Raw genomic sequence first — 25,317 nt, 5'->3', positions numbered from 1 at the left:
TACTTTTTAAAAGTGATCTGTTGCTCTTATGAGAAACAAGTTATGCTATTTGTTACTAAATCACACTTTTAGAGGATAATTTTTCCTCTGGGTTCCAGCAATGCAAGAAAGGGTTAACTTTCACCCTATCTGCTTGCTGCATTCCTGATAAACAATCAGCTCCTCTCTCATGAATCTATTTGCATCTTTAAAATTATGAATGCAAAATGCAAAGACATATTGGTCCTCAGGAGACCACAAATAATTGTACATTATGATAGCAGAACAATGTATTTCATTTTAAGCCTTGATCCAATCTAACTTTGGGGCTAAACAGACAGGCAAAAAGAGGTGCTTTCAGACTGACTTGAAGGTGTGGCGTTTAGATGAGACCTGCCTTGAAGCCAGCAGGAAAGTGCCCTTTAGGTGCTTTATGCAGAGAAAAGCCATTTCAAAAAGAAGCAGCTTTTTCCGCTTCTTCCTGGCTTGAAGCCATTTCATGTGTCCATGACATGAGCACTCCAGCTGCCTTGGGAGCCGGCAGTGTGGTTGATGGGGTTTCAATGTGGCTTCAGAAAAGGCAGCTTCAAGCCACTTTTTCCTGCCCATCTTTTTTGCCCCTTTGTTCATGTACCATGTTCTGAATTGCATTAACTCCATTTTAGCCCCCCCCCCCCCACACACAATTTAATGTCCTTTCAAAGAGAGACATTGTGTTCTACAACCCTCTGATTGTATTCCTGTAATCTCATTCATGCAACCGGATTCTGTCTCCACTCACCTACTCCATTTTATGCTCAAATCACACAAGCCTTGCCAAGCATCCTACGCTAAAATGACACAGATGTGCTTGAAATAAAGGTCATAGGGTTCTCCAAACAAAATAGAATAAATTAAAGCAAAGCAGAACTACTCTCTAAAAAGGCAGCAACCCAGCTATAATTTTCCACAAGCACCTTTCTTTTCAGTGACACCATCAGATCCCCTTGTACGTTTTGCTAACTCAGTAGGGTTTGTGTGAGCATCATACAAACTTAGTGGGGCTTCTCACTGTGCACATAGAATGGTGAATGGTAACATGTGCAAGAGTTACTTTTAGTTTATAAAATAGTTCACAGCTCAGGCTTAAATGTTCTGACCCTTGTAGGTCCTTATACAATATCTAAGACCACCTCAGTCTTTACATGAGTGAATAGACTCTACTTAAAATATTAAAGCAGCTTATTTGGCTGCAGTGTGGAAGAGGGCCTTCTCTGTTATGCTACGCACTGTTGGAAATAATCTTCCTATTTAATTAGGGGTCTCTGAGTACTGGGTATTTGTATAGTTGGTAAAAAGTCCTATTTGTTTGTCTAGGCACGGCGACATTCCTGGGCTGGGTGCCACCTGGTGTGGGGGGGTGGGGCTTCCAAGGGTGGGACTTTTGGGGCTTTGGATAAGCAGGGCATCCAGTGGCTTCCGGTGGGAAGGGCTTCCGAGCATGGCACACACTCGCTCTCCCCGTGCTGGACACATGGGATGGCACATGGAGAGTGGAGTGCATGCGGGGGTGCAGAGTGCACACTGGGGGACAGATTGGTGCACACATGAGGGGCTAGACAGAGCGGCATGTGCATGTGGGGAGGAAGTGGCATGTGTGGTGGGGACATTGTGGCATGGTGGGGGAGACAGAGCAGCCCATGCATGGGTGGGGACAGAGTGGCTGGCATATGTGCATGCAGAGATGGAGCAGCATGCAGAAGGGAACAGAGTGGCATGCCCGTGCAAGAGGACAGAACGGTGCATGCGGGGGGACAGAGCATGAGGGATAGTGTCATGGCCAGCCATGAGGAGGACTTGGAGGATGAGGAGGAGGACTCGGCTCCTCAGGTGCAGGAGGAACCTGAGGATGTGCCAGGTCCCAGTTATGCCCTGCCAGGCCCCAGCTCTGCTCTCCCAGCTCCAGTGGTTTTGGCTCAGCCAGACCCTAGCTCTATGGAGTCTTCTCCAGTGAATCCTGAGGCTCAGCAGCCCAACCTTGCCCCAGTAGAAATGCCAGACTTGGGAGACATAGAGCAGCAGAGCACTGAGGTTCCTACCTTTAGCCAGAGGGGATCAGAAAGGGTGTGTCTTCGGCGTCCCAAGAGGATTGTTGAGAAGCGCTCAAAAGGCAACTAGCAGCTGTGATAAGGGATCTTGATATAAGGCACCTGGCAGACACTGAGCTCTCTTGCCAGAAACTATTAGTTCACCTTAGTGAATGCTGCCTGATCTGGCTCCTGGCTTCCTAGACTCTTGACTGCCTTTGAATCCTTGACCTCAGACCAGACACTTGACCAACCCTCTGGTACTCTTGACCTCGGACTGGACTGGTAGTGTGGCTCTCTGTAATCTTGAACTTTGGACTGGCTAGTGGCTTATTCTATTGGACATAGTTTGGCATTGAGGAAGAATTGCTCCTGGCAGCTCAGCATGTTTATCTTGCCCAGCAGGCTCTTATCAGCCGTGTGAGTGTCTGTGTTGGCAGCATTCCCAGACAGATAGTGTTGGAGGGCTGACCAGGTGGCACTCCTCTTCTGGAATGTCACCCAGCATAGTCCACTCCGCTAATAATAATAAGTCTCCAGGACCAGATAAACTACATTCAAGGGTATTAAAAGAACTGGCAAATGTAATATTGGAGCCATTGGCAATAATCTTTGAGAACTCCTGGAGAACAGGAGAAGTCCCAGCAGACTGGAGGAAGGCAAATGTTGTTCCCATCTTCAAAAAGGAAAAAAAGAGGATCCCAACAATTATTATCCAGTTAGTCTGACATCAATACCTGGAAAGATTCTAGAGCAGATCATTAAACAGAGAGTCTGTGAACATCTAGAAGGGAATGCCATAATCACAAAAAGTCAACATGGGTTTCAGAGAAACAAGTCATGCCAGACAAATCTGATCTCTTTCTTTGATAAAATTACTAGCTTGGTAGATGAAGGGAATGCTGTGGATATAGTATATCTTGATTTCAGTAAGGCCTTTGACAAGGTTTCCCATGATATTCTTGCAAACAAGCCAGTGAAACGTGGGCTAGACAACGTAACTGTTACATGGATTTGTAATTGCTTGGCTGGCTGAACCCAAAGGGTGCTCAACAATGGCTCCTTTTAATCCTGGAGAGTAGTGACCAGTGGGGTCCCACAGGGGTTTGTCCTGGGCCCAGTGCTATTCAACATCTTTATCAATGACTTGGATGACAGAATTGGAGGCATACTTATCAAATTTGCAGATGACACCAAATTAGGAGGAGTAGCTAATACCCCAGAGGACAGGATCAGAATTCAAAATGACCTTGTTAGATTGGAAAGCTGGGCCAAGGCTAACAAAATTAATTTCAACATGTAAAAATGTAAGGTACTGCACTTAGGGCGGAAAAATGAAATGCACAGATATAGGATGGGGGACACCTGGCTGAATGAAACTACGTGTGAAAGGGATCTGGGAGTCCAAGTAGAACACAAATTGAACATGAGTCAACAGTATGATGCGGCAGCTAACAAGGCCAATGCGATTTTAGGCTGCATCAATAGAAGTATAGTGTCTAGATCAAGGGAAGTAATAATGCCACTCTATTCTGCTCTGGTCAGGCCCCACCTGGAATACTGTGTCCAGTTCTGGGCACCACAATTTAAAAAGGATGAAGAGAAACTGGAGTGTGTCCAAAGGAGGGCAACCAAAATGGTGAAGGGTCTGGAAACCATGTCCTATGAGGAACGACTTAGGGAGCTGGGGATGTTTAGCCTGAAGAAGAGAAGGTTAAGGGGTGATATGATAGCCCTGTTTCAATATATAAAGGGACATCATATTGAGGAAGGAGCTGACTTGTTTCCTGCTGCTCCAGAGACTAGGACCCAGAGCAATGGCTGCAAGCTCCAGGAAAAGAGATTCCACCTCAACATTACGAGGAACCTCCTGACAGTAAGGGCTGTTCGATAGTGGAAAACACTCCCTCGGAGTGTGGTGGAGTCTCCTTTCTTGGAGGTCTTTAAGCAGAGGCCGGATGGCCATCTGTCAGGGATGCTTTGATTGAGTTTTCCTGCATGGCAGGAGGTTGGACTGGATGGCCCTTGCAGTCTCTTCCAACTCTATGATTCTATGAATGACACTACTGCCTACGTATGTTGCTTATTATTCTTTTCGTCCTTCTTGCCTAACACAGGTTTCAATGGATTGTGTTGTTTTTATTCTTTTTGATATTGGTTTTATTCTATCTATTTCCATGGCAAACTGCTTTGATTTCTTTTCTTTTTTTTTTTTAACTCCACTGAAGATGTGAGGCTGTAATTCAATTCAGGACAAGGAACATCACCATCTCTTTAAATAAATAACTTCTAGCTTTCACAGTTGCAGAGTTCAGTTTGGAAAGTGTGATGGTACACATTAATGGCTTGAAAACAAGGCTGTTGAAATAAATGCATAGAATTATGTTGAAATAAATGCATTATGTTGAAATAAATGCACAGAAGTGGAGATTTCAGTGGTTTCGTATGATAAGACATTTCTTTATGTGGTTTCCAGTTCTGAACAAATCTCCCAACCCCTTCAACCACTAAAGCCACATCATTTTCACAGCATGTGTATGCAATGAGAGAAGGTGTTGCATCTTGATGGTAATAATGAGACCATGGTTCCTTCCTCCCTTTAGGAAACAGTGAGCCTCACCCAAGCCATAACAAGAAGCTCTGGAAAACCAAATGCCTGAGAACAAGTTTAATGCTTCAGACAGGCAAGTGTCTAATGGCCACAAAATGACAAAACAGTATGAGTCTCAGGAGGAAAGCTGCTTAGAAGGGAAAGCCAAAGCAATGAAGATAAATTGTTAAATGCTGTGGAAGAAGACATTTTTAGGAAAAGAGAAGGTCCTCTGAAAAAGAGTCAATAATGTCTGGGATGTGGGACAGTCTTCCAGAGGAACATTAAAAAAAACCCTTCCCTGGATCTGTACCCCTCCCACTTTTGTTCTTAGTGTGGAATGTGTGCTATGATGGCGTTCTGTATTCATTGACAAACAAATGGAGTTCTCTTCCCACATCAGCAGATGCTTCACTATTGTTCTAGAAACACAATGGGTGTGTGTCTGTTTGAGTTTTCATGTTACCAAGCTACTTTGTTCTGAATGTACACACATACAAACACAGACTGAGACTTAGAGCAAACAGGATATCGAAGCTTTGCTTTTTAAAAAAACCATCCACCATTCTGTACTAATGCTTGAAAAGATAATGATCTGCACATGGGAGGGGGGGTTCTTCTATGAAGACTGAATTTCTGAACACAAGAAAATCAGAAAAAAACCTCTGAGGACCAATAAAAGGCATACAATATCAGTTCTATACCCAAGGTCAATTGAAATTAACACAGTCCTCATAATAAGAATTCTTTCCTCACCAAACTGTGAAGGAATACCTGTTAGCATATTTGTCCTTATGTTGTTGTATGCCTTCACATAATTTCTCACTTATAGAGACCCTGAGGTGAACTTATCCTGGGGTTTTCTTTGCGAAATTTGTTCAGAGGAGGTTTTACCTTTGCTTTCCTCTGAGGCTGACAGAATGTGACCTGTGTAAACCCAGTGGGTTTCCATGGTCAAGTGGGGTTTCGAACCCTTTTCTCCAGTTGTAGTCCAATGCTCTAACCACTGCACCATGCTAACTCTCTTAGCATTCATCTAATTACAGGCTAGTGAAATTCACCAACTCTTTAACCCCCATAATCTCTTTGATAATCTTCAGTACAGTGTAATAGAGGGTATGTGGAGCTATGTGATCCTAAGCCAAAAAAAGTCACATGCTGTATTAATTAACATAAATTAATTCAGCACAACCCTGAAATTATAATTATTTCAGTCTGCATCAGATATCTCTGGACTATTTCACATACAGACCTAGCCTGAATATTGAACTGACAAATCTCATTAAGTTTTTTAAATCTTGAATCCAAAAATATATTTAGAGAGCAAAATTAAAATTAAAAATCACATGATAACATCTTAGCTTTTTTAAAAAAGACTCTAGTACTCATGAGCTGAGATACAATGAACTATGTTTTTAGGGATTCTCAAAGGCCTGCATGCACCTGGCAGGATTTTTTAAACCCCTTTTTTTTCTGTATTGAATGTTCCCATGCAAAGTGCAAACATGTTTAAAACTCCCTTAGTTTCCTAAGTACTTTGCCATGGAACATAGGAGGCTGTTGCTGAGGAAACATAGGAATTTGAAGCCTTCTTTGGGCTGCTAGATTGTTTGGACACTGCTTTGGCATCTTGCTAACAAAGCCCCATGCCACTAATCTAAATGTCCAGGACTACCAAACGTCTCTGGCAAGGCACAATCACACACTTTCATTTCCAGTACCACAGGAGGCATGAGAACAAATTTCAAAGAGATAGCTGTGTAACTCTAGGCTTGTACAGACAGGCCAAAATAAAGCTGCTTCGGGTCACTTTGGAGGTATGCTGTTTAAATGATGCATGCATCCTAAGAGTTCAGAAGCCATGCCAAAGCCATGCTCCAGTCCTTACCCAAAGCAGCTTTATTTTGGCTTATCTGCATGGGGCCTCTGTTTCAGCATAAAAAGGGGTGGGAAGCAAAAATGAAAGAAAAGGCAGTGTGTGTGTGTGTGTGTGTGTACAAGAATCTAATAGCACCTTTGTGACCAGCTGATTTATTTTAGGGTGAGCTTTTGCAGATATCACTCCATTTTTAAGATGCATTGATGGATTGATACTAAAACCATATTTAAACACAGTTGCAGTCTTGTTAGAGTGGGATAGAATGTAATGGGATAAAGAAAGATCAGATTGTCATGTTGGTTTTACCAAATATTCTTACAGGGTAAATATCCCTTATCGTAATCCTGACATCCAAAGTATTCAAAAATCATAAACTTTCTGAGCTACAACACAAGTAGTTTAATATAGTACTATATATGCAAGAATGGAGAGAGATGGAGCTAAAGAAAGACACTGTGAAATGGTGGAAATCCATGTCTCCCACCATTTCACAGATCCTCAGTCTCTCTCCAGCCTCAATATGCATATGCAAATACAGCTATTATAAAATAAAATAAAATAAAAATACCAAAATACCAAACACTGCTGGTATCAAGGTTTTTTGGATAAGGGATACTCAACCTGTCTTAGAGCAGACAGCTCAGTCATTTTGGAATAGATAGAAGGATTTAGGGCTGACAGTAGTCCTTTAGGAGATTCTTCTCTCACATGAGTTGAGAGTTGTACCAATTGTCCTCTCACATATCTTCTACAGCCCCCACTCTCTCCAAATACTAGGGCAGTGTACCCTACCCTACACACTGAGTTAAGAGAGAAATGGGACGGTCTCTCAATATGGGCATGCTTCTATATGATTAAGAACAAGAGCAGGCAGGTTGCAGGGTGATGAGGTTTACACAAGCACCCCAAAATAAAAATGGAAGCATCTGGAGGTACACTTCAAGTTTTGCCACATGGGGAGAGGAAGAGTTGGAAAAGAACAAGGCACAGTAGGATGGTGCAGCTTATTTTGAAAAAAGAATCACTTCACATTCATCCTGCTGTTGTGAACTCCTGAAGATATGGCTGGATCCGCACTCCTATGTTTTCCATAAAAGACCTTGGACATAGGTATCATACTAGCTGTTGCTCCTTACCATTTGGAAGATCCCACAATAGGACATCAGATATCCAGACTGAGCTGCTTCCAGTCCAAAGAAATCAATAGATATGATGGAAAACATCATCAGGAACACACCTAAGATTAAAGAAATAAAATAATAGTATGCTTAAGGGAAACTGGAGAGCTCTTTTTTATTGTTACTGCTGTTGTCTAATGGACAGAAATCCTAATCAGGCATTTGAGAAATGTGAGGATCTTGTTACATTCATGGATGTTTTCCATGCAAGTCAGAAGCCCAGGTTGTACTCTAGTGTGCTCCCTTCCTTACATATGGGGTACACAGGACTTTTGGACACCCAAATAGGGATTGATAATAATATTTATTTATAATTACATTTATATTCTGCTTTAAATCTAATAAGATCAAAGCAGCATGCATGATTCTCCTCCTCTCCAATATTTTCTCACAATGATCTTGTGATTTAGGTTAGGCTGAGAAAGAGTGACTAAGGCCCATTACAGACAGGCATCCTAGTACGTGAGGAGCGAGTACTAGGGTTAGAAAGGGGCGGCCTTTCCGGACGCCCCCAACCCTAATACGCGCTTGGTGCGTCCAAAATGGCGGCGCCCGTTCCACATGGGGGCTGCCATTATGACGTCACGAACACGCCGCCTCCAAACGGGGCAGTGCGGACGTGATGTCTTTGTGCCATGTGAGGGCGGCTAGAGCGCCCTTTTCATGGCGCACAAAGGAGCTCCGAAACGGAGCTCCTTCCGTGATTTGCATCACTGGCGCAGCCTTTAGACACCCTGCCACCACTGGGTGTCCTTGGGGCATGAAGCCCCAAGGACACCCCTTTCCAGGCCGCGGGGAAGTGGCCTTTTGCCGCTTCCCCATGGCCTAGAAAGCAGCAGATCAGGGCCCCAGAGGCTGCCGTTCTGGCAGCTGAGGCCCCGATCTGGCAGGGAGAGGAGCGCCTACAGGCCGCCCCAAAGGGGCGGTCTGTAACGCACCTAAAGATAGAGAGTGACAGGTTCACTGAACGTCATGGTTTAATGTGGACTAGAACCTGGCTTTCCCAAGTCCTGATCCAACAATCTAATCACTACAACACATGAGCCCTCAGATTCAAAGCTGGTTCAAAATGTACAGCTTTGAATAAATTTTCAGATAAATTTCCATGTTAGTCTTTTCTAGAATAACATTAAATAGTCTTAGAATTCAAAGATATAGTTGTATTAGTCTGTAAAACCAATATACAAAAGGATCTTGCAGTACCTTTGAGACTAACAGAAAGATAGAAGTTGGTAGCATGTACTTTCGTAGACTTGGGCATCTGAGAAAGCTCAAGCCTACAAAAACTCATGGTACCAACCTTTATCTTTCAGTTAGTCGCAAAGGTGCTGCAAGATTCCTTTGCATATTAAATAGCCTTGTGGACTACAAACCATGAAAGCTCACACTAAAATAAATCTGGTCATGTTAAGGGGCCGCAAGTCTCTTATTCCTTTTTAAGGAAGGTACCTTTCCCCATACAGCCTACTAATTCATGCAGACAAAAATCCTTTCTTATTACTTGATGTTGCCATTGTGGAAGTGTGACTACCCTGTGCTGATCTATTGGGCTCTTGCTCTTGTTGCTTTTGTCTAGCACTTTTATCCAACTGTTCACACAAGGGGTAGGGCCATTTTCTACCTGGGTTACAGATTCTGGCATGTTCCTACGTGAACCTGTATTGTTTCACTGTGGTGAGAATGAGCAGAATTGCCCTTTTCTAAGATATTAATGACAAATATGAAGGCTAAACAAGCCATACAGTTTTAAAAATTGTATATGTCTCTTGATTGGCTTCACCCAAATATATTTAAGACTCAGCATTTTCCTGGTTACCATCACTAAAGCATATATATTTGACACGCAAAAGCAAAAGAAAATAAAACAAAACACTTTGGACCATTTTATGCTTTTGGGTAGCTAACCTGTTGATTTAAATGGCCAGTGCTTCCAAATTGGATTATTTCTGACAAATACTGTACTATTGATGAACTCCAGATATTTCATGAACAGGAAAAGTCCTACCCACATTTTCTCTAAAATAAGAACCACTGAGCTCAATGAGGTTCACACAGGATTGCAAACTTTTGTGTTGAATAGATTCAGGATTTCTCAAATGCATTTGTTTAGACAAGAATACCATAAATGAGAGGACTGTATCTCTATGTACATTACAACCATGCTAATAATACAAATAAAGGCAACACCCTAATTTAAGCCTCACCCTTGTGTCCATTACCGAGTATAATTATATATTTGGACAAGGGAGATGAAAATGTGGAGGAACATTTGTTTGCAGGTTGTGCCTCCAATACTGAGGTATGAATGAATGGAGAGCAGCTAAAGCACATCAGGCTGCAATCTCATATCTTATTCTTACAGCCACAGATCAGAAGGGTAATAGAAATCTCACAGAAGAGAGGCAGGTTCAGAAGAAATGAGGTAATTAATTTGCTATACATCTTTATTCAGATGTAAATCCCAATAGATTCAGTGGGGCTCACTCCCTAGTAAATGCGTTGAGGGTTGCAGATTGTAGAATATATTTGGGTAGGGTGTCAAAGTACACATTACTTTAATGGAGTGTTTAAATCCTGTGCTTAGTATTTCCCTCCAGGTCTATTTATTAATAAAAAGCTGCCATGCCACCCTGATCTGGACTGAGCGTGCCAATACGATATTATCCTCATGGAAAATCCCCCTCAACTTATTTGAAGCTGTAGTTTGCTCCAAACCCACAGGTTCCATCAAGGTCCTTCTCCTCCTGACCCTAATGCAGGTGTAACACCATGCTAGCAAAATATGCAATATTACATTGAAGCATATCTATTACACTCAAAATGCACTGGTCCTTTTGCCTTCTAATCACAAAGCACAGGATTATGATTGCAAGAACTCCACAAGACACCCACAGCAATATAGAAACCCGAGAGAACAGAGCAGTAACTAAGAGAGGAAGCTGTATCTCTTCTGCCTCATGTCATGTATACTGAGGCCATGTTCTGCATCATGTTGATGGAGAAAAAGTCAGTGTACTTAAAGGTGGCAGAGGATGTTAGCCTCCCCCATGAAAAATAAAAACCAGGGTGCTGCCAGGTGCACTTCTGTCTCTTTGGCCACTGATTTGCCACATGGGCACATCTAGGCTTATTGGGCAAAGGGGGAGAGAGAACCAGCCTCTTTGTTGTTGTTGCTAACTGCCATCAAGTTGACTTTGACTTATGGGGACCCTATGAATGAGAAATCTCCAAGTCTCTCTGTCTTCAACCACCCTGCTCAGGTCTTGCAGACTCATAGCTATGGCTTTTCTGACTGAGTCTGGAAGTTAGACTTCCTCTTTTCCTAATGCCTTACACCTTATCATCATGCCTTATGCATGATGGGGTGAGCTCCTGTCACTAGTCCCAGCTTCTGCCAACCTAGCAGTTCAAAAGCATGCAAATGCAAGTAGATAGATAGGTAGCACTTCTCAGTGGGAAGGTAACTGCGTTCGGTACAGTCATGTTGGCCACAGGACCACCAGAGCAGTCCTCGGACAACACTGGCTCTCTGGCTTCAAAATGGAGATGAGCACTGCTCTGTACAGTTGGTTACGACTAGGCATTTATGTCAAGGGACTACTTTTACCTTTTACCTTTTATACCTTACTAAGCAGTATTGTCTTTTCTAATGCCTCTACTACTGTATAAGGCCACTGCTCCTTCCCTCTGTGTTGAAGAATGGCCACAGAATGACTGCCCCCCACATCATGTATCAGCCCACCACTCTGTCCTCGCTGTATTTTTTTATTGTGTTTTTAACAGATGTTTTAATTGTAACTTGTTAGATCCTGTTTTAAGGGGGGGAATTTGGGATATAAATTTGTAAATGTGGATTTTAAAGTGTTGTAAGCCGCTTTGATTGTCCTGTCACAGAAAAGAGGGATATAAATAAAAGTATTATTATTATTATTATTATTATTATAGAACAGCCTGAATGAATCTGGCTACATCTGCACCATCAATCAGTGGCTGGGAAGAAGGAGCTGCACCTGGCAGCCTCCTGGTTATCGCTGCACACTGCTGTGGGGGCCTTCTGGAATAGGAACTGAATGCTTCCTTCTGCAAAGTCTGGAACAGAAAATATACAGACATATTTCTTGTTAGGGATGATGGGAGTTGCAGCTCTTCTCCTGGCTTTCACTCTCACCCCCCTGGTCAGCGGAAGAACAACCAGTTTGACCAGTAGCTCTGAGAATTGGCTGAAGATGTTTTCCAATCTTCTCTGGAGTCTGCTGGTTCTTGTTCAGCTCTCAAGACACCAGTCAACACAGTAGTCTTCTATAAAAGATCTACTTTTATTCTAACATATACACTATGCACAAAACAATTCACTACTCACAAAACTCACACTACTATACTCCTCAATACCCACAAAAAATATTGCCATACATTATTGCTTATATAGGCATTTGTCTCTCCATTCATTATACAGTTGCCACCTCCTGGGCGTGTACATACATTATGATTGACATCATACTTGGCTCAATCTTTACCTCACATTGCATCATACATTGCTGTCCACTCAATGACTTTCAGGTGATATCAATTTGCACCTTTTCACTTTGTCCTTGCCACATGTGTCCTTGGCTTTTAGGAACTTCTAATTACATTATATGCAACACCTATGTGCCATTTCAATAGCTTTTGCTGTGTCATGTTACTTTCAAATACATTCATATACATATTATATTTCTTGTGACTATATATCCCATGTTGCTTTTTCCTGACATTTATGCCTGCTTAGATGATCAACATACAAAGCGATCTTGTAGCACCTTTGAGACTAACTGAAAGAATGAAGCTAGTAGTAGGAGCTTTCGTAGACTTGAGCCTACTTCATCAGATGCATGTAGCTCAAGTCTATGAAAGTTCATGCTACCAGCTTCATTATTTCAGATAATTTCAAAGTGCTACAAGATCCCTTAGAATCATAGAATCATAGAATCGTAGAGTTGGAAGAGACCACAAGGACCATCCAGTCCAACCCCCCTGCCATGCAGGAAATCTCAATCAAAGCATCCCCGGCAGATGGCCATCCAGCCTCTGCTTAAAGACCTCCAAAGAAGGAGACTCCACTACACTCCGAGGGAGTGTGTTCTACTGTCAGACAGCTCTTACTGTCAGGAAGTTCCTCCTAATGTTGAGGTGGAATCTCTCTCTTTTTAAATTTTTTTTAATTTTATTAAATACCAGACGTCAACAAGACAATACAAATGGAAACAAACACATACATATACATTATACAATATACATACATTAAAACAATACAATACATCACAGAACTAAGATTATTCAATACTTATTTGAATCATATACAGAATACTTCCGAATCTTCGATGTTACCTCTACTAAATCAAAGTACAATATTATAAATCCCATATTTCTGAAAAAAATTCCTTATAGAACTACATAATATAGTAATTCTATAAGGGAGTGTGTTCCACTGTCAGACAGCTCTTACTGTCAGGAAGTTCCTCCTAATGTTGAGGTAGAATCTCTTTTCCTGTAACTTGCACCCATTCTTCCGGGTCATGTTCTCTGTAGCAGCAGAAAACAAGCTTGCTCCCTCTTCAATATGACATCTCTTCAAGTATTTAAACAGGGCTATCATATCACCTCTTAACTTTCTTTTCTCCAGGCTAAGCATCCCCAGCTCCCTAAATCGTTCCTCATAGGACATGGTTTCCAGACCCTTCACCATTTTTGTCGCCCTCCTTTGGACACGCTCCAGTTTCTCAATGTCCTTTTTTTAATTGTAGTGCCCAGAACTGGACACAATATTCCAGGGAGGGCATGACCAGAGCAGAATATAGTGTCATTATTATTTCTCTTGATCTAGACACTATACTTCTATTGATGCAGCCTAAAATCGCATTGGCCTTGTTAGCTGTCGCATCGCACTGTTGACTCATGTTCAATTTGTGGTCTACTTGGACTCCTAGATCCCTTTCACACGTAGTTTCATTCAGCCAGGTGTCCCCCATCCTATATCTGTGCATTTCATTTTTCCACCCTAAGTGCAGTACCTTACATTTCTCTTTCTTGAAATTCATTTTGTTAGCTGTGGCCCAGCTTTCCAATCTATCTAGGTCATTTTGAATTTTGATCCTGTCCTCCTCATTTGGTGTCATCTACACATTTGATAATTATGCGTCCAATTTTGTCATCCAAGTCATTGATAAAGATGTTGAATAGCACTGGGCCCAGGACAGAGCTGGTCACTTTTCTCCAGGATGAAAAGGAGCCATTATTGAGCACCCTTTGGGTTCGTCCGGTCAACCAATTACAAATCCATGTAACAGTTGCCTTGTCTAGCCCACATTTTACAAGCTTGTTTGCAAGAATCTCATGGGGAACCCTGTCAAAAGCCTTTGAAATCTAGATATACTATATCCACAGCATTCCCTTCATCTAACAAGCTGGTAATTTTATAAAAAAAAATAAAAATAAATAAAAGAGAGAGAGATTAGATTTGTCTGGCATGACTTCTTTCTCTGAAACCCATGTTGACTTTTTGTGATTATGGCAATAATATATTTATTTATATCCTGCCCTTTGCTCAAAATTGGGACTCAGAACAGCTTACAAGATTATAAACAGTACAATTAAAAACAGAAAAGTGTTACATTAAAGCAAAATTAAATTATTACACTATTAAATTTGAGGTTCAAAACCATCTGGAAATTTTCATCACTGGATGAAATTCTCACCACTGGAAGAAAATTCTCACCACTGGATGAAACTTCTTTCAATAATGTGGCCATTTGCAAAATTATTTTAAATAAAAAACAAACAAATAAACCAAAGCTATGTGGGCAACCCACTCCAAACAGCTATGTCATGACTGAGCATGCTCAGTAGCCCCAGAAGCTACTGAGTATAGTATGGATGAATATTGTATGACCATTGGAATTCTAAAATGAAACACAAGGAGTGGAGTGGAGTGGAATGCCCTGCTTGGAGGACATGGATGGTTGGAACATTGACCCAGAACATCAGTGTTGCTACAGGGAATGCAAAATGAGTCTGTTGCTCCACCAATAAAAATTTGGATCCCAGCAGATGATTTCTTCAGTTGAGTGCATATAGAAATAAAGCTGAGCATCCAAAGAAAAGATGCAAGCAAAGTTACCAAGGGAATAAAATACAGCCAATGCAGAAGTTCTAGGTATGAATGATTTTCAGTGTCCCACCTTCTGCAATGCTAGAAATTTGGAGACTGAAGGAAAATTACTGGGGACAGAATTCTTGTCTAGGAAGGCCATGCCATCATTCTGGTCTTCTGTTAATAGAATAGAATAGAATAGAATAGAATAGAATAGAATAGAATAGAACAAAATAGGAAGGGATGGAAAGCACAGGTGTAACCCAACTTATGGAGGGCTCCATTAATATCCTAATCATTAGTGTAGCAACATTATTTGGAGCTAAATTGAGACATGGTTGAGAAGGAACAGCAAACCTTCCAGTAAACTATAGAAAAGAATAATTAATGATTGGACCTCTTATTATTTAAAATGACACAGCACTCACCTGTAGGAAGACCTGAAAGTACTTTGATTAAAAAGACATCCATTACTCCTGGAAGCTTCATTAGGTGGATGATTTCTGTGAGGTTGAAGACACTACTGGACTGGGAATTGCCTAGAAAAATAGAAAGTGGGATAAAGTCAAGGGACCCAGATGGGCACCTGAAAGTCCTCTTTTAGAAATTCCTGGCCCGCTTCTCTTCGACACAGGTTTCTCCTCCTATCCCTTTAAACAAGAGCAAGAGAATATGGAAGATAAATATGCTTTGGCGTTTTCTCAGTAATGGAGGTGTCTGGCTGTTTTTGAACTTCTATAGCTCTCATCATTTCTGACCAGTGTCTATGCTGACCAGGGCTGATGGGAGCTGCAGTCCAATAACAACAGGAGGGTTGCTTGTTCACCATCTCTGCCCTATGAATGTGGTACATTTGTGTGCATAACCATGCAGTCCTATACAGTCTACTGAGTAGACACTACTTATTCAATGGTGTCCCTCCATCTTCCTTTTAACTCTCAGTTTTTTACTATTATGTTTTAACCTAACATCTCCCTCTTTTTTACTATTATCTGTAGCTGCACAGGGAGGTTGCTTTGGCAAGTTTAGCTAGAGAGACAAGGATAAGCCTTCCTGTAGTCTGTGATCTTAATCTTTTCACAAATCACCCCATATCAGCAATAATTTAAGGAGGGACAAGAGACAGCTAGCCGTCCAGTGTCCACATAACATGAAGATGGCCCTTCCTAGTGTATAGTTTGACCAAGGTGAACTCAATAGGTCTGACTTGTCAGTACATGTTTTCAAATAAAAGGCTTCCAGATCTCAAATAACTTCTTGATTCACTGAGGTCACAAGTGCAAATCATGCCTTGTCCCTTCAGATGTCGTTGGACTGTTGCTTAGGGCTGCTGGGAGCTGTAGCCCAAAACATTTGGAAGGCCGTATAGGCTGCATCTGCACTGCAGAAATAATGCAGTTTGACACCACTTCAACAGTCATGGCTCAATAAGATGTAGTGCATATTCTTAAATTTGCCTAAATATCCTAAAGGGACCAGATTCCATCTGTTCTTGGAAGCTAAGCAGTGTTTTTAATTGTGCTTTGTATTTTAACATGCTTTATACCCTACCTCAAATCTTGAGGAGAGGCAGGAAACAAATAATAATAATAATAATAATAATAATAATAATAATAATAATGATGGAAAACCACCAACAAACACCAGGCATTCTAGGTAATATTTCAGGCGAAGGAATTGACAGAACCTCCTCTGAATATTCTGTCTTAAGAAAATCCTATGGAATTCATGGGGTCACCATAAATTGACATGTGACTTGAAAGCACGCACACATTCTTAAATCCCATTTCTATGTCCATATATGAATGCTTCCAGCTTCAGTTTCCAAACATTCCTAGCTCAAGAGGGTGTGAATTCTTGGTATGGGGAGGAAAGAGGGAACAAAGAGCAATAAATAGCTAGCAGTGAGTACTGGAATGCATCCTGTTTTCTCACTTTCTCTTGCTCTTTACAAAATGCCATGAGAGAATTAATTCCCCCTCTCCTTTCACATACTCTGCTTCTGTTGTGGCTGGAATACTTCAGGCAGAAAAAGCCACACAGATAAAGGAAGCAACTTTAATAAATCCAGATTTGTGAGGACAAGATTTATGAAAATGGCAGAAAGCAAGGCTGAAATAGAAACTAGGACAGTTATCATGCTACACTGCTATAGCGCTATGTTGTTGTTGTGTGCCTTGAAGTTGTATCTGACTTATACTGTAGTGACCGTAAGGTGAATCTATGGGGGTTGTTTTTGGCAAGATTTGTTCAGAGGGGGTTTGGCTTTGCCTCCCTCTGAAGCTGAGAGTGTGTGACATGCCCAAGGTCACCCACTCAGTTTCCATGGCTGAGTGGGGATTCAAACCCTGGTTTCCAGAGTTGTAGCCCAGTGCTGAAAACACTATACACACTGGCTCTCTGTTATAGCACAAGGGCTCAGTACAGACCGCCGAAAAAGGGAGGCCTGCTGGTGCCTGTTTTTTCACCGGAGGGAAGCCTCAGCCGCCAAACTGCGAGGCTTCCTGCCGGTGGAAAAAGCACCCGCAAAAAGCAGGTTCTTTTGAAGCCGCGGCGGCAGTGTAACAAGTGCGCCACTGCGCACTCATTATGTAAGTGCCACATTGCGCCATGTGGATGCCGTGCGGCAGTTATGTAAAAATGGCGGCACCCATGTATACAGGGCGCCACCATTGTTACGCCCTCGTCACGTGGGAGGGTTGCGGGGCGTGTGGGTGCTCCGCCCTCAGCCAACCCCTAGCACGTGACGAGGGCATCTAAAACGCTCATTTGTACCAGGCCTATATTCCATTTTGACTACCACATCAACATCATGTGTAATTTCAGAGTTTGTAGTTTAGTACAATATTGCTATGGCATTCCCTACAATGTTGCTAAGTGGAAGATAGCACTATCACAGTGCAGTGTGATAAAGATCTAAGAAAGTACAGTCCCTAAGATAATTTCTTGGTGCGACAGGACAGGAAGGCCAATATATTACATCCCTCTTCCTAGGTCACACAATCCTGAAGGTACTGGGATAAATAGTAGTACAGATTGGTTGATGAAGGCCATGTACTGATAGGCACTGATGAAGGGGTACCCTCATGCTTCAATTTACCCTGGGTCATTCTGGTCCATGTCAATGTCATGGCATGTGTGGCTAGTGGTTCACTGTCTCTTGTTATCTCAGCATTTCCAGTACAGCTTGAGTCTCCCTTATCCGGAATTACAAAATCCAAAATACTAAAAAAATCCAAAATTGTCCACATTGGTGGCTGCGGTAGTGACACATTTGCTTTCCAGTGGTTCATTGTGCACAAACCTTGTTTCATGCACAAAATTCTTTAAAATATTTTATAACATTACCTTTGGGTGATATGTATAAGGGGCATATGAAACATTAATGAATTTAGTGTTTAGACTTGGCCCCATCTCCAAGATATCTCATTTTGTACATATATGCAAATACAGGTATTCCAATAAATAAATAAATCTGAAATCCAAAACACTACTAGTTCCAAGCATTTTGGATAAGGGGGACTCAATCTGTACTATAATTGCCACCCAACTTCATCCATGTGTTGGCACAACATATGACCAGCTGATTTCTGGTTCTTTTTTTACTTTCATAACTAAAGCAAGTCACAAAGGGAGGGTTAACATGCTGCTTTCATTCATAAACTTCTTTCTTGAGTAGTTAGCCTTAGGAAAGATTCAGTGCAAACAGAATGTTTGAATTCAGCACTGTGAAAATCCTTTTTGTGGACTTTGTTACAATGGTTCAGCACAGCTACCTAAGGTTGGTTAGCCTGACCTGGGGCTGTAGATCAGAAGTGGGAAAGCTGTGAGCTTTCAGATAATGTCAGACTACAATGTCAGTTATCCCTGACCACTGATTATGCTGGATGGGGCTGATGGGAGCTGGAGCCCAGCAACATCTTGTTGTCTTCATGTTCCCCACTTGTGTGATAGATAAAAGACCTACAAACCTGTTATAGAGGCATCCTGTGCATTCATTAACAAAATGTGCAACACTATCATTATTTTTATTGTGATGGACTTTCCCATTTAATTTGTTTTTCCTATTGCACTGACCAACATCTAGAAACATGCCTATATCTGTAATCCCCAACTTGGTGACTTCCAGCTGTTTTGACCACATGTCCCATCATCCCCAGTCAACATGGAATTAGGAATGGTGATGGTTTGGTTGGAGCTGAGTTATAACATAGCTGGAGGGCAGCAGAAAAGCTGACCACTTTGTCTCTATGAACTGTACTAACCTGAAGTCAATTGGTTCAGGTTTCCAGTGACAATCCATTCTTATTCACACTTATCTTGGGAACAAAGCTAATTCTCGTAAATTTGCACTGGATTAGGCTAAAAGATGCACTGAATCTAGAGCAAAAACACTTGCTCAAGTTTGGCCCACATTTTCTGTATTAAGTCTTTAAAATCTTCAGTCACTGTGACAGGTCAGAAATTATACTCACTCTTCTCTTGGGTGGTGTCTCCTTTCACTGGTGGCTTTGTCTGAGCAGGAATAAAGATGAGGACAATTGCAGCACACAGAAGGCATCCAGTTAGGGCCACATAGCAAGGAAAGTAAACTCTGTACACAGAGGGGAAAGGTGAACATAACTGTTATGGACAGCAAAGTATGAGTATTTTTGAGACAAAGAGATTGTGTACATGTAAAATTCATCAACTTAAATTTTTATGCAATAGGATAGTGGATAGTGGCCATTTTTCAGCTGTGTATATGGCACAGCTACAGTCATATACACACTTACTTGACAGCAAGATCCATAGAACTTAATCGGCCTTGTTTTTGATAAACATGTATAGATAGGGTTGCCATAAGTCTGGACCTCCAAACCAGGACAAATGTAGGACAAAATGTTCAAATGTAGGGCACATTTTTAAAAAATGGAGGACACACGGAAAAATTTGATGGTTTTAAAAAAATGTTAATATAAATACATGTTTCTTAGGCATGATCAAAATGGAGGACATTTGGGCATTATTCCTAGACAGATGACAGAAATGTACTTTCCCTTTCTAGCCACCCCCCTCCCCCCATTCCAAACAGCACATTTGGGCATTGAACATGGCTTTACTTAACATGGCAATCTCTTGCATATTTCAGAGGCTTATTCCATAACCAAACTCTTTGGGTTTCACACTGAATATGTCAAGGTGATTTAACAAGAAGTGGGTTTGTCCTCGGATTCAACTGTACTTCTCAGAAGTGTGTACTTGGTCAAGGGACTTTGGTTTTTTTCCACTGTGCATGAGTTTGTAAAAATCAGAGCAACTTACATTGGTTGTGCCTCAGAAGCTGGCTCATTTCATCATCATCACTATCCTCTTCCTCCTCCTCCTCTTCTTCCTCCTTGTCCTTCCTCCCTCCTTCCTTCCTCCCTCCTCCTCCTCCCTCCCTTCCTTCCTCCCTCCTTCCTTCCTCCCCCTTCCTCCTTCCTTCCTCCCTCCTCCTCCTCCCTTCATTCTTCCCTCCTTCCTCCCCTTTCCTCCTTCCTCCTTCTTTCCTCCCTTCTTCCTTCATCCCTCCTCCTCCTCCCTTCCTTCTTCCCTCCTTCCTCCCTTCCTCCTTCTTTCCTCCCTCCTTCCTTCCCTCCTCCCTCCTCCTCCTCCCTTCCTTCCTTCCTCCCTCCTTCCTTCTCCCTCCCTCCTCCTCCTCCTCCTCTGCCTCCCAGCCCAGGCCCAAGCGGAGGAGGAGGTGGGTGGCTGCCTTGACGCGCTCTCCCCCCGCCTGCGCGCCAAGGCAGGAGGCAGGCAGCCACCCACCTCTGCCTCAGGCTCCTCCTCTGCCTCCGCCTCCCGGGCCCAAGGAAGTGCCCAGCGCGGAGGCGCGCCAGGCAGAGGAGGCGGTGGGTGGCTGCCTGCCAGTGCCTGCTGCCTTGGTGCGCGCGTGTGTGCACAGGGAGCGCCAAGCCAGGCAGGCACCTCTGCCTCCTCCTCTGCTTGGTGCGGCCTGCAACGGAGGAGGAGTTGTGCACCTCCTGCGCGCGCCTGCGCCCCCTCCCCACCACCCTCCCCCGCCTCCCCCTTCGCTTCCTCCACATGGCCGCACGGCTTGGAATGGAGGAGGAGGAGGAGGTGGGTGGCGCGGCCACGCGGGGAGGCAGGGGAAGGTGGGTTGGCGCCGCGCGGGCCCCGAACCGGGGGCTGGGGGCCAAATCGGACCAGGACCGGGAGGGGCCCCCCAAAAGCGGGTTTGTCACGGAGGCCGCCAGGTTATGGCATCTCTATGTATAGACTGTGCTAAAATGTAGCTTCCCAAGTTCCCAGTCCCAAGTGATTGAAATCAAGGATATTTCCTGGCCATAAAAACCACACCCTCACATCTTATTTCTTTATGGCCACAATGGTAGCTAGGTCTGCTAGGAGCTGCAGTTCAACAATATCTAGAAGACTGCACAATCCTCACCTCTTCTGTGCATGTTTCCTGGGTGTCAGTCCCACTGAAGACAACAGTAGTTGTATAAAGCTAAATAGCCATCAACAAAAATAACAACCAAAGCTGGGACATCAGAAATGCTACTTTTGAACTATAATTCCTAGCATCCCCTCCCTGTATACCATGCCCATTGGTCAGACTCACCAGGGAATTTTTAGAGCTGTAGTCCAAAAGAGTAACTTTTCCAGTTCTGAATTATCTAAATGCCCAGGAAACGGGAAAACTTCATCCCCTGGGTAGTGACCTTTGCTTTTTGACATGTATGCAAAATCCTGATATCTAACCATATAGTTTGTATTTTCAACCTTTTTAAAAACCAGAGATTAAAGATACATAAGTACCAAGAGCAAAGTAAGGTTTTACACTATTCTTTACCTGTTCCTGCCTACAACATTTTCTGTTAATGTACCTCTATGCAGCAATTTCGCCTGGCAGTAAAAGAATAAGAGCACCATAATGCTCTCTCATATTTGAAACTGTAATTCCCCATGACCAAAATCCAATTTCTAATCCCAGAGTGGATTCCCTACTGAATCAGCGGGACAACCATTGATTGGAAAACCTAGAACCCAGAGACCTTATCCCATGTGGCAGCAAATCAGAATTAAAACAAGATATTGGCATATATGGTCAGTACTTTCACATGATGTCATGTCTATTCAGTCCCTGCTTTGCTTTTCCTTTGTTTCTGTAGCACAGCTTTTCATTTATGGGGAAAACACATTAATAAGCTCCCAATATTGCTCCTATTTCATTAGTCTCCCCTGGCGCAATAGATTCCTTCTATGGCAGTAATGATTGATGGCAGTCACATGCCATGAGGGCTGTGATTCTCCCACTCTCCTCCTCCTACTCACTATTCCCAGCCTGTTTTTATACCATGCCTTTTAGGGTTTTTATCTTTGCTGTGATTACAGCAAAAATAAAAATAAAAACAGAGAAGAACAGAGTAAAACCAACCTTGGCAAAGGCAAACATGTGCTGGAAAGCATGGAAGGTTGATGCAGAAAGGAGCTGATATAGAGCTGATGCAGAAAGGGTCATGGATTGCCAAAACAACACACTCATGAAATTGAAGAGAAGTGTGATTCTGAACTTTTTCAAACTGGTATAATAATAATAATAATAATAATAATAATAATAATAATAATAATAATTTACTGTCATAATATGTGTCCATTTGTTTCACTAACCTGATTGTTTAGTGAAAAAAGCTGGTGTGATAAAGTCCCATGTCTTTCATGTCATCTGGGATTCTCTTAAATGGCCTGAAGACATGACTTTCAAGAACATGCCTACAGGTACCAAGTACTACTTCCATGCAATGCAAACAATGGGCAAAGACATGTGCTTAAATACTCAGGTCTGCTATTTTGAAATAGTTTTGCATGCTTCTTGCAATCTCTTAAATATCTGCTGGGGTGGCATACAGAAGATGGAATGAATTTATTTTCTGTTGCTCCAGAGACGTGAAAGAGAACCAGAGAAATAATATTCTGTATTATTTTATATGTATTTTGTTATTATTCTGTAGAATGTATGCCATAGGCAGGTTTATTTTTATCTATTTTATTAATTGTATGTACAGTGTTGTGCAAATCTACAGCGCTATATAAATAAAGTATAATAGTAATAATGATCATAAAAACAGTGCATCAAAATTACAAGAAAAAATATTACACCCAAACATTAGGAATAATATATAGTCTGTAAGAACTGCTCAAGAGTGGAAGAGACTGCCTTGTAAGGTGGTGGGCTCTCCTTCTTGGAGGTCTTTAAAGAGAGGTTGGATAGGCATTTTTCAGAAGTGCTATACTGTTGGAGGTTGGACTGGATGGCCTATCCAGCGCTAAGATGTTAGGATTCTTTAATAAACCATTTTTATTGATATGAGTTCACATATAGCACATTTCCCACCATTCTTGTTTTATGACAGCCTATCTATTGGCTACATATCTTCTTTAAAATGGAAAATGGAAACAGTGGGGAAATTCAGTTGGAATTCTTCCCTCTTGGTTTTGGATCTTTTGTGGGTGGTCTAGCATGCTTATCTTTTGTGCTGGCACCTATAGATTTTTACTGTCAAATTAAAACACTGTACAAATAAATACTGTGCTCCAGTAAAATGCATCAATGTATTTTTAAAGACAGTGGTTTCACCCTGCTAAAAAGAATGAGATTACAACCACCCTTCCTTATACTGTGGGCCCTAGGTATCCGCTGGGGTTTAATTCCAGACCCCCTTGTGGATATCAAAGTCTATGAATGAGCAAGTCCACAATGGCACAGTAAAATAGTTTCCCTTATTTAAAATGGAAACATCAAGGTTTGCTTTTTGGATTTTTTTTCTTTTTGCAGGGGGAGGGGAATATTTTCAAGCCATGTATGGTTAAATTTGTGGTTGCACAATCCATGGATACAGAAGGCTGACTGTATATTTTGTAAAGCATGGTTTTATGATGGTTTACACAAAACATTCCTTTCCTAATTATTGCTATGCTTTTGCCCATCAAATTGACACAACAAATTGTGTCATGGAATAACTAAGCCATGCCCTTTACACAGAAGACTCAATTCTGGGCCCTGCACCAGATGAAGGAAGCTCTCGATTCTCATCAAGAAGCTTCACTGTGCTTTTTATTACCAAAATTTCAAAACAAGACAATCAAGTTTTACAATATGTACAAATGAAGCCCTTCAGAAGACAAAATATGCAGAAACACTGCTGGAGACTTGAACAGACTAGAGTGAATATCTGATTATTATCTGATAATCAGATCAACCTCCAAAAACAGCCTCAAGCAAACTGAGACATTTCAATAAATGGCATTTTTTCCAAGATGTGTCAACCTAATCTATTTTTGTTGTTGTGTGCTTTCAAGTCATTTCCCACTTATGGTGACCCTAAGACCCTATCATGGGGTTTTCTTGGCAAGATTTATTCAAAAGAGGTTTTCCCATTGCCTTCTTGTTATCTTAAATTTCAAAATTAATTTCATTCTAACACTTCCAGATCTAAACAAGAGATTTTATCAATTTTACTTGCTTCTGTTTACATTTTTAAAAGAAAAGTAGTATAGTGTTGTTTACTATGATTCCAGATCTACATTTTCAAATGTCTGTTATGTATTTTGTTTTCAGGATTTTACATAGCTAGTAAACTGAAATAATAGTAGGAATGTGACTACCAGCGTCAATAGAAATAGAGGCTCTTCTACGCAGTCATACCCTTGAGAATCATATATAGGCTGGAAGCCTATTAGTGATGTAAGCAAACATATGTAAAATATAAAGTGTGATGCAGCAGTTAAAAATGTCAATTTGATATTAGGCTGCATCAATACAAGTATAATGTTTAGATGGAGGGAAGTAACACTGTCACTCTAATCTGCTTTGGTCAGACCTCACTTGGAATACTGTGTCCCATTCTGGGCATCACAGTTCAAGAGGGACATTGACCAGCTGGAGGGTGTCCAGAGGAGGGCAACCAAAATGGTGAAAAGTCTGGAAACCATGCCTATGAAGAGTGGCTTAGGGAACTGAGTATGTTTAGTCTATGGAAGAGAAGGTTAAGGGATGACATGACAACCATGTTTAAATATTCTGATTAAGTGTTCTGTGTAGTTTTGCTGGCCACATGATGACAGAGTCATCTTTAACAATGCTGGTTCCCTTGGCTTAGTAACAGTGATGATCACCACTCCCTACAGTCAGACATGACTTGACAATCTTGTCAAAGGGGAATCCTTTACCTTTTAAAATTGTGTCCCTTATATAAAATGAAAAAATAATGGTTTGCCTTTGGGAATTTATGAATTTTAAAAATATTTTCAAGCTGTGGCTGGTTGAATCTATGGATAAGGAGGACCAACTGTACAAGAAAAGAGATTCCACTTAAACATTAGGAAGAACTTCCTAACAGTAAGAGCTGTTCAACTGTCGAATAAACTCCCTCGGAGAGTGGTGGAGTCTCCTTCTTTGGAAATTTTTAAACATAGGCAGGGTAGCCATCTGTTGGGAGTGCTTTGATTGAGTA

General features: G+C 41.8%; 1 protein-coding gene across 1 annotated transcript in view; it reads right to left on the bottom strand.

Annotated features, from left to right (window-relative positions):
* Window positions 1-25,317, bottom strand: part of SLC67A1 (solute carrier family 67 member 1) — a 95,436-nt gene that overhangs the window by 32,376 nt on the left and 37,743 nt on the right. The window contains exons 5-7 of the mRNA XM_089521006.1: window positions 19,294-19,412; window positions 15,247-15,357; window positions 7,651-7,751 (exon numbers count right to left, since the gene is read on the bottom strand). Of these exons, the coding sequence (XP_089377132.1) occupies window positions 7,651-7,751; window positions 15,247-15,357; window positions 19,294-19,412 (331 nt within the window). The remainder of the gene's footprint in view (window positions 1-7,650; window positions 7,752-15,246; window positions 15,358-19,293; window positions 19,413-25,317) is intronic.

Source organism: Sceloporus occidentalis, unplaced genomic scaffold, assembly GCF_023333645.1.
Source record: "Sceloporus occidentalis isolate IW3139 unplaced genomic scaffold, rSceOcc1.0.p SCAF_4, whole genome shotgun sequence".
NCBI classification, from domain to species: domain Eukaryota; kingdom Metazoa; phylum Chordata; class Lepidosauria; order Squamata; family Phrynosomatidae; genus Sceloporus; species Sceloporus occidentalis.
This window is presented reverse-complemented; position numbering and strand designations above follow the sequence as displayed.